The 9,024-nt window shown below is 60.6% G+C and overlaps 1 protein-coding gene across 1 annotated transcript; it reads left to right on the top strand.

The window, feature by feature from the left end:
- Positions 1–6,226: 6,226 nt before the first annotated feature.
- LOC123189997 (formin-like protein 13) lies at positions 6,227–8,073 on the top strand. The gene has a single exon (XM_044602536.1). It carries the CDS (start codon positions 6,606–6,608, stop codon positions 7,743–7,745), a length of 1,140 nt encoding a protein of 379 aa, XP_044458471.1. The 5' UTR covers positions 6,227–6,605; the 3' UTR covers positions 7,746–8,073.
- Positions 8,074–9,024: the final 951 nt, after the last annotated feature.

Below are 9,024 nucleotides of genomic sequence, written 5' to 3'. Positions count from 1 at the left end.
ACCATCACCAGGACGAGGGGGTTGGGGGCTTCCAGGAGCCTCGCATCGTCGCCTGCATCCTGTGTGGCGCTCAGGCCCCAGCCTCCTAGCGCATCTTCAAGCAGTTTGCTCGTGAGGTGAACGCGACCCTCCCCAACCTCGAGGCCATGCGCCCGCTCAGGTGGTCCAAGTACACCATTACCTTCAGCTCATCCGACCAGCTCAAGTGCGCGGCAACTGTCGGCACCCTCCCGATGCTCTGCTCACCCATCATCAGCAACTTCCTCGTCACCAAGACCCTCATTAACGGCGGCGCAGGGCTCAATGTCCTTTCTGTCGAAACGTTCAACTACCTCCAAGTGTCGTATGATCAGCTGCAGTCAACCAAGCCCTTCTCAGGAGTGACCGACGGCTCCACCACCCCGATATGGCAGGTCCACCTCCCTGTCACCTTCGGCAAGCGCAACAACTACCGCACCGAGCTCATCGACTTCGACGTCGCCCACATCCGCCTGCCATACAATGCCATCCTTGGGTATCCAGCCCTGGCCAAGTTTATGGCAGTGACTCATCACGACTACAATGTCCTCAAGATGCCAGGAAGCTGCGGCATCATCATGGTCGCCTGCAAGGAAAAGGACGTGGTGTGCTCTCTCGAGCGCGCTTACCAGGCTGCAGCGACCGAAGACCCAGATAACGAAGGCGCCATCTACCCTCCTGAGGCTGTCCCCAAGAATAAGAAGTAGCTGCACAGCCAGGAGCTTCAGGAGAGCGGTGTCTCCAGCGGCAACACCTTAGGACCCGCTCCCGCGGACGGGGCGCCTCCCTCTCTTGCATAGGAAGGTGTGCCCGGCGCCCTCCTTAGGCTGGGCTCAGGGGCTCTTTTCTGGAGGGCCTCTGACCTAGCCAATGTCACGAGGGAGGTGCTCGGGCACCACGTGGAGGCATGCTTCAACGCACGCTTCCTTCATGAGGGCACAAGGCGTGGAGTGCCTAGTGCTCAGGAGTTCATCACCAAGGCAATCGAAGAGCTTCAAGAGGCGAGAATCACGCGCGGCAACCGTCGCCCACCACCTGGCGCAGCTCCTTGTCTTGGCGAGGATGACAAGCTGCGCGTCTGCGTCGGCATCCCAGGACTCAATTGGGCAGCATCCAAGGAGTGTTTCTGGCCTTCGCGCGTTGGTCGGTGCGAGGGTCCACCTCACAGCTATGTTCGCATGCCATTCGGTCTGCCGAACATGGATGTCACCTTCCAGCGCCACCTGCGGAGCGTTCTGGCGGCTCAGGAGGCCAGGCACCATGCAGTCCTAGCAAAGATGGCGACGGTTCTTTATGAGCCGCCCGGGCCCCCAATGCCTCCCGAGGCTCAGGACCCGGGTGACTCGTGAGGAGCCACTCCTTCCGCATGCGTCCCCAGCCACTTCAACCTCCCTTCAGCAACAGTACCAGGTGACTCTTTCCAATTCGTTCAGTTGGGGCGCCCCTTGGGAAGCATTATCCCCAAGTCGCACGGGCCTATCCCTGTGACGTGTATCCCTTTTGCATCTCTAGCTTACTCTGTTGGGGGCGGCCCTTGGACTGCATCATCCCCAAGCCGCGTGGGTTCGTCCCTGCGGCATGTATCATTCTCGCATTTATCCAAGCTAGCTTACCTCCTTCGATGAGTTACCTTAAGATTATGCCTGGCCTGTACTTCGATACCATGCATGTCGTACGCCCTCGCAAACCCACCCACGACTGCCTCATGATTAAGGACTGGCACGACGTCTGTGCTCGGGTCTGTCCCTGCGGTGTCGCTAAACCCAAGAGGCTGAGCTCTGGCTCGCGGGCCAGCTCCCGTGTACGTCACCTCCCATGGCCCTTTGTGCCTTGTTCTCGCATGAGTTAATCACGGGAGGACGAGCCAGGTAGCGCGACCCTGTGCCTCATCACCATGGAGTCGCACGTCAGTTATCTTTCTTTAGGATTTTTCACATAAGAAGACTGGGTACGGCATCTGTGGTCGGGTCCGTCCCTACAGCGTCAATAAACCCAACGACCGAGCTCTGCCTGGCGGCCCGGCCTCGTTCATGTCACCTCTTGGGGTCGTTGGTGTTCGGCCTTCTCATGCGATCACCTCAGGAGATTCATTTGGCGCAGGTTGTCTAACCATCTCGCGGGTCCACCACAGCTGTCAAGAACCAAGTCAGGCGCAACCCGCCTTGAGGTAGGGCCTCGTGAGCCCCGCGTTGGCTCACGAGTGCCCAGACACACCTTGTCTGGCCCTGTCGTGCAAGCCACGTGTCAGGGCGAGGCTTTACATTCCCCGGGGGCTCCACTCAGAGGGAGCCCTCACCCACGTACCAGTGGAAGCACCATGCTCCGCGCTGGCAGTCGACATGGTCGAGGAGCGGCTATGCCCATGCAAGTGGGGAAGTGCTATGCTCCGCGCTGGTGATAAACAACTGAGGGCGGCCCCATGGCCGCATCAACCTCAAGGAGCCACCCGGCTTGGTGTCCAGCCATGTCGCAACACTTTCCCCTCGAGAGAGTCGTGCGAGGGGGCTGGGCACGGGGGCTGCGCTCAGGTCACGCATGGCGTACGCCACCCTGCCAGGTCCCCCGGACCTGGTAGTCGCGCCCCCATCCCGAGCGGAACCTCGGCGAGGACAGGTATGGAGGTTTGTTTGTACGTCAAGGGAGACTCATGAGCATTGCGACTCAGGAGCCTAACTGGTCACGTAGCCCCTCGCCCCTTGGTCTCGTCCTGGTGATCCGGACGACCCAACGGCGACTGAGGTACGCGCGGCGTCGGGCCCTTCCAACACAGAATACTAGGACTACTCTCGCATCTCCTTCCCGCAGGCCGTTTGCGCGTCAAGGGGGACTCCTGAGCATCGCGACTCAGGAGCCTAACTGGTCACGTAGCCCCTCACCCATTGGTCTCGTCCTGGTGATCCGGACAACCCAATGGCGGCTGAGGTATGCGCGGGGCCGGGCCCTGCCGACGTAGAACACCAAGCGAACGGGAAGGAAATCACGGAATCCTAACAAATTATTACAAGACATACTATCCTTCAGATATCAAACACAAGTTCTAACGCCACCACGAGGCACGGTGCATGTTGAAGGAAATAAAAGCAGAGGGAAGTATCGCCAGCAAGCCTTCTCCTCAGCCTTGGGCGCCGCCGTCGCCTGCAAGGTGTGCCCCCTCGTCGATGACGTTGCCGTCGCCCGTGCCGACAGCCGGGGCCGTAGGGTCGGCGGCACCGTCAGCCGGAGGCGCGGGGTCGATGGCAAGGAATTTCTCCAGCAGGGCCTCCACCCGGTCCTTCACGGCTTTGGCAGCAGCCTCGTAGTGCTCCTCGTCCACGGGCTTGAGCAGGGCATCAAGGTCGACGCTGGGGTCACGAAGATGGAGGTGGATGAAGACGTGCGTCATAGCCGAGGAGGAGAGCGCGCGGGCTTCCTCCTCCACCACAGGGCCGATCCCATTAACGACGTCCTCGAGCGCCGTGATGAGTTGGGGAAGTAGCTCGGCGGGGCCTTCCTCGTCGGTCACCAACGGCTTCTTCAAGCCCTTCCCGTAGAGCTCCTGCAGTGCTTCACGGGACTTCAGCTCAAGGGATTTGAAGGTTGCACGATCTTCAACAAGAATCTTTGCCTTGGCTTCCAGCTGGGCCTTCTCCGCCTCCATCTTCTTCCCCAGCTCCTCCATGCGGCGGCGCTCCATGGCCAGCTTCTCCAGCTCCGTGTCATGGCCGGCGACCGCGTCTTCTCGAGCCTTCAGCTTCTCCTCCCGTGTCTTGTGCTAACGAGCCTTGGCAACACGTTCAGTGCGCAGGGTCTCCCGCTCGGCCTCCGCCACCCGGCAGCGCTCTTTAGCGTCCTCGGCATCCTTCAACGCCACCTCACTGGCGGTTGCGGCCAGGTTGACGGCCCGCTTACCCTCCTCAGTTATTGCGGCCGTCCCCTTCTTCTTCTTCACCACCGACGTTGGCCTGTCAGTGCAAAGGGAGACATCAAGAAACTATGGCAAAAACAGGAACGAAGGATCACGACGAAGCGCTTACTGGTCTATGGCGACGTACTCCCTCGCCCTCTTCAGGAGTGCCAAGCCCGAAGGTTTCTCGGCCTGCGGCACTGACACGCGAACCCCAGGGGCAGGCAAGGGCGCGACAGCCGGACCCGCAGCAGCACCGGCTGACGGCAGAGCGGAAGCGTCGCCTCGGGAGATCAACGCCGATCCACCTCACCGTCGACAATCTTGATCGACGCCACCCTCGAGCCTGGCGCCAGTAAACTCATCACAACCTCCCCCGCCTCCATTGGAGGCTGAGCTTGTCTGTAGTGGAGGGATCTGAACACCCTCCACTTGAACCTCTGCTCTGGGATCAGTGATTCTACCTCCAGCACAGCCCACGGGAGAACCCTCACGGTCGGCTGCACGTCGTAATCGAGGAAGCACATTAGCAGCTCGTCGTCGTCCATCCTCCCTCTCACCATAAACGACACCTTGTTGAGGGCCTCCGTGGTCGGGAACCACCTGTCGATCTCCGCCAACCTCCCCATCCTCTCCTCGTCGTTGTCGGTTAGCGCCCACATCTGCTGCTCCCTCGTCGACATCGGCTTCTCTGGCGAGCAGCGCGTTGGCGATTTGACCTAGGTGGGCAGGAGGGGATGGGACTGCGACGCAACTGAGTGGGGACTTGAAGCGTGAGGGGGGCTAAGAAATCCCTTCCCCACTCGCCCGCCGCCATTACTCACCTCGTAATCCGTCACACGGAAGTTGCGTGTCGCACGCATGTGTCATCCGCCATCTCTTCAATTTGCGATGACATGTGATTTATATATTTTTTTGGTATTTCATCATGTGCTGTGCATGATAGCAATTGATCTAGCATTGTTGGACACATAAAACAGAGTTTCGGTTTTAAATGCTTCTCATATTCTCACCCGTAAAAAAAATGGTTCTCATATTCTTTGAAGACATGCGGAACCACTGCTATCTAAAACAGGCTGGGTATATAAAAAAATTCAAAATGATATGGGCGGTTTCATAGTACCGTCAAAGTTTAGATTTTAATTCCTACTATAAAACACAGTCGGTGGAGCTAATCAAGGATTTTCCCCTCAAAGGGGGGATTACGTACGACCTCCGGAAGGCGTGCATCCGAGCAGCTTCATTACTCCACCAGTAATTCGGTCGCACTTCCTTCCATCATCCACCCATCCGGTTTTGCCATGATGAAACCTGGGGTCAGACCAGCCGGAACGATCTTGCGATGGTCGCACCGCAGTCCGCAGAAGCGCAATCGAGCACAACCTCTGCGGCCGGCCCGAGGAAGATGGTGGATCTCGGAGCAGGAGCAACCCCCAGGGGCTTTTATGGGCCTTCAACTCGAACGATTTGACCGTAGAGATTGATGGACCGCCGTACCACCCCGCCGCTGCAGGATACGAGCACATTCATCCGGCGGACGGTGGCGGCGTAAATGGAGCGCCACCTGCCTCAGGGAAGCCGGCCTTAATTTTATCACGAGAGCGATGTCCGCAGATATACAAAAACTAGAAGCACATGCGCAGGCCCATCAGAGGATCCTAGTCGGATCTGTGGCGCGGGACCGACACGGGTGGTTAGCTAGCTAGCCGCTACAGAACCTACTACAGCGATCGGCTTTGATTAAGATAAGAAATCACCTCCTTGGCGCTGTGGTAGCATCGGGTACACTCACGATCGGAAGATTCGGTCGATGGGTCGATCACTCCGGCCAACGGCGGGCACATGCGAGCCCGCCCGAAAGTCGCAGAAATCCAGCGGAACCGGTGGCCTTGCTCCCCCGCTCCCAGGTGAGGACAAGCGGCTCCATGGCGGCCGGCCCGCGGCACCCTCCATTCCTGACCCGAGTCCGAAGGAACAATCGGAGCACAAAATCTATCCTGGTTCTACGCCAGACAGGTGCGGCAGACCCATGGCAGGGACCATCCCAGTTGTAGCTCCACGGTGCGAGTGCGTCCATATGTAATGTACGACTGCACATGCGCGGGGGCATACATAACACGTACCCGTACCCCTACCCCTACGTGCGCGTAATGAGTACACGACAGCGCCACTGTTGGTGTATTCTGTGGGAGTGGTTCCGCTGTATCTGTCCAACATCGCCGCGAAGGGCACGGCTCACTGGCCGGCGTAATGAGGACGAGCTACAATGGCCGGTCAGCTTTCCGTTCTGCGCGTATTTATTGCTCGTCGCGACAGTGGTTTGGAGATTGGAGGAGATCTGCTTCACGGCCTAGTAAATTATTAGCTTAGCTTAGCGGAGTATCCGATCCAACTGACCATCAGTCGTGTCTTTAAGCGAAAGGGGGACGGACGGACGGTGCGGATCGCGCGTCGTCACGTCTACTGTATCCGTCCGCGTGCGCGTACGCAGTGGCAGTGCTACATGTACTCTACTACATGCGACGCAGCTGAGCTCGGTAGCTTCTTCGTCGCTGGCTTCATAACTTCGTAACTCGGGGGTCGGGAGCGAGGGGAGCGAGCCACCATATGCCACTGTGAGCTGCCTGCGCCTCTGCGATATAAGGCCGGCCGGCCACCGTCCAAGATCACTGTGGGAAGCTGCGAGTGACCGGGAGCGACAGGGATGAGCCACGGCGTCGCGGCGAGGAAGCGGTTCGGCGGCGTCGGCTTCGCGCTCGGCTGCGGCTGCAAGGACCCCAAGGCCGTGGCGGTCGCGGTGGCCGCCTCGTCGCCGCGCTCCGGCACGGAGGCGTCCACGGCGACCACGGCCACGTCGCGGAGGGCCAGCAGGACGCACCCGTCGGTGTCCACGTCCACCGGCACGCTCACCGTGCCCTCCGCCTCCTCCTCCTTCCTCTGGGAGGACGCCGACGCCGACGCCGACGAGGTCGAGTGCAAGCGGGCGAGCTCCGCGACCACGCCCAGCTTCTCCGGCCTGCTGCGCGAGCTCAGCGAGCTCGAGCGGAGCATCAAGTCGTGCGCGCGGACCAAGAGCCCCCCAAGAAAACACTTCTCGCCACCGCCGCCGCCCCCTCCTCCTCCACCGCCGCCCCCGCCGTTGCCGTCGCGGCCCGTGCAGCGTCGAGCTGTGCGCAGCGACGACAAGCCCAGCATCCAAGAGGGCCACGGGGACTTCTCGCCGCCGCGGCCGCGCCCGCTCCCGCCGCCGTCCGTGCAGGTCCCAACGCAGCAGCATCGGAGGGTGAAGAGCGTTGACAAAGCCAGCAGGCAAGAAGGCGACGCGCACTTCACGCCACAGCCACCGCGACCGCTGCCCCCGCCGCCGCCGCTGGAGCCGGTCCGGAGCGCCAAGGCCGAGGAGGACAATAATAAATCCAAGAGCAAAGAAGACGAGAAGCGCTCGCCGACACCGCCGCCGGCGCCGAAGCACCGGAAAGCGATGAGCTGCGACAGCAACGGCAACGGCAACGGCTTCGGCGGCGGCGGCGGCAGCGGGAGGCTGGACGGGAGCGTGGCGGTGGTGAAGCAGTCGGAGGACCCGCTGGGCGACTTCCGGCGGTCGATGGTGAACATGATCGTGGAGAACGGGATCGTGACGGGGGACGAGCTGCGCGAGCTGCTCCGGCGCTTCCTGGCGCTGAACGCGCCGCGGCACCACGACGCCATCCTCCGGGCCTTCGCGGAGATCTGGGACGAGGTGTTCGCCCCCGCCACGGAGCCGGCCGCCAGGCCGACGGCGCCCCGGCAGAGGACGCCGCCCCGCCGCCGGCAACCCCTGCCTCCCCCGGCGTGGCGCGTGTAGTGCCGCATCACGTACGTACGTGGCCGATTCCTGCAATGTAGTACGTAGCTGCTCCTGGTAGATTGCTTCCAAGAAGAAATCGTCGGTCTCGGCTGATAACACGAATCTACCTGGTGCCCCCTGTTCATCCAGCACACACTTTTTGGTTTGAATGTCCACTCACCACTGACACACACTTGTACCACCACCACTTTCCGCTTTCTAGCATGGGTACGTAGGTTCAAAATTTCGATTTTGCGACACGTCTGGCACTGGTAGGGAGGAACCCCGTGAGAGCTGAATGCCAGGGGGCACGGGCCACGAGACGTTCTAGGGCGCGTCAACCCCGTGGCCGCTTGCGCGCGCCGTGCCGTGGCAAACCGCACGCAAACAGGCGGAAAAAGGGCGGCTTTGGCCCGCGCGAGGGAGCCTGAAACGGAGGGCCCGTGCGCGGAGTTATGGGGGGTGGTGGAGGTGGTGGGTGCAGGGTGCCACGGCCGCTGCCGCTGCCGCGCACGGGAGGGCGGACGTTAACGCGAGGGGAACCTGCTGATGGTGCCCAAACACGGGACATCAATGCGCAACCTCTTTCTCCATCCGGAAATGCCAGGACTTTAACTCCGTCCACCGCCAGGCTTCCGTTTCCGCTCCTCGGAGGAATTTCACACGTCTCGCTGTCGTTGACGGCCTGACGAGTAGCTAAATGCTGAAGCTAGCCAGGCGCACGATGCATGGCTGGCTAGCACCGCCTTATCTATCTGCATGGGGACGAATGGTTCTTGTTGCTTTATCACGTGGGAGTGGTCGATGCGGACACGGAGAGAACAAGCTCGTCCAACTGGCGGACACGGAATCGAAAGAGAGGAGACGACAACGCCGGTCCATCCAGTTTGGGCCTTCCCCCGTGTATAAGGCCAGCGCCACCGCAGCTGATGTGCCAGTTAGTTCAGGACAGTTACTTTCGTGCCAGCCGGCACGCCCCGTACGCTTTTCTCTGCGGTGGAGGTCGACGAGGACGCCATGAATGATTGAGCGGCCAATGTCACGTAGTACCACCTTGCTCACCAGACCCTGTGCCTTCGCTGCGGATTCCGCCCCTGCAACGCTGCCCGCTGCACCGTGTGCGAAAACCACATGCCCGACGGAGGGGGGGCAGAACCTCCGGTGAACAAGTGGAACACCGACGAGGCATTGTGCAACAGCGTGCGCTCTGTCAGAGAGCTATAACTGCAATGATTCATTCCTACGTGAAACGTACTACGTACCACAGAGTGGCACCGCATTAGTAGTAAAAGTAGTA

This window comes from Triticum aestivum, chromosome 2A (genome assembly GCF_018294505.1).
Source record: "Triticum aestivum cultivar Chinese Spring chromosome 2A, IWGSC CS RefSeq v2.1, whole genome shotgun sequence".
Lineage (NCBI taxonomy): Eukaryota > Viridiplantae > Streptophyta > Magnoliopsida > Poales > Poaceae > Triticum > Triticum aestivum.
This window is presented reverse-complemented; position numbering and strand designations above follow the sequence as displayed.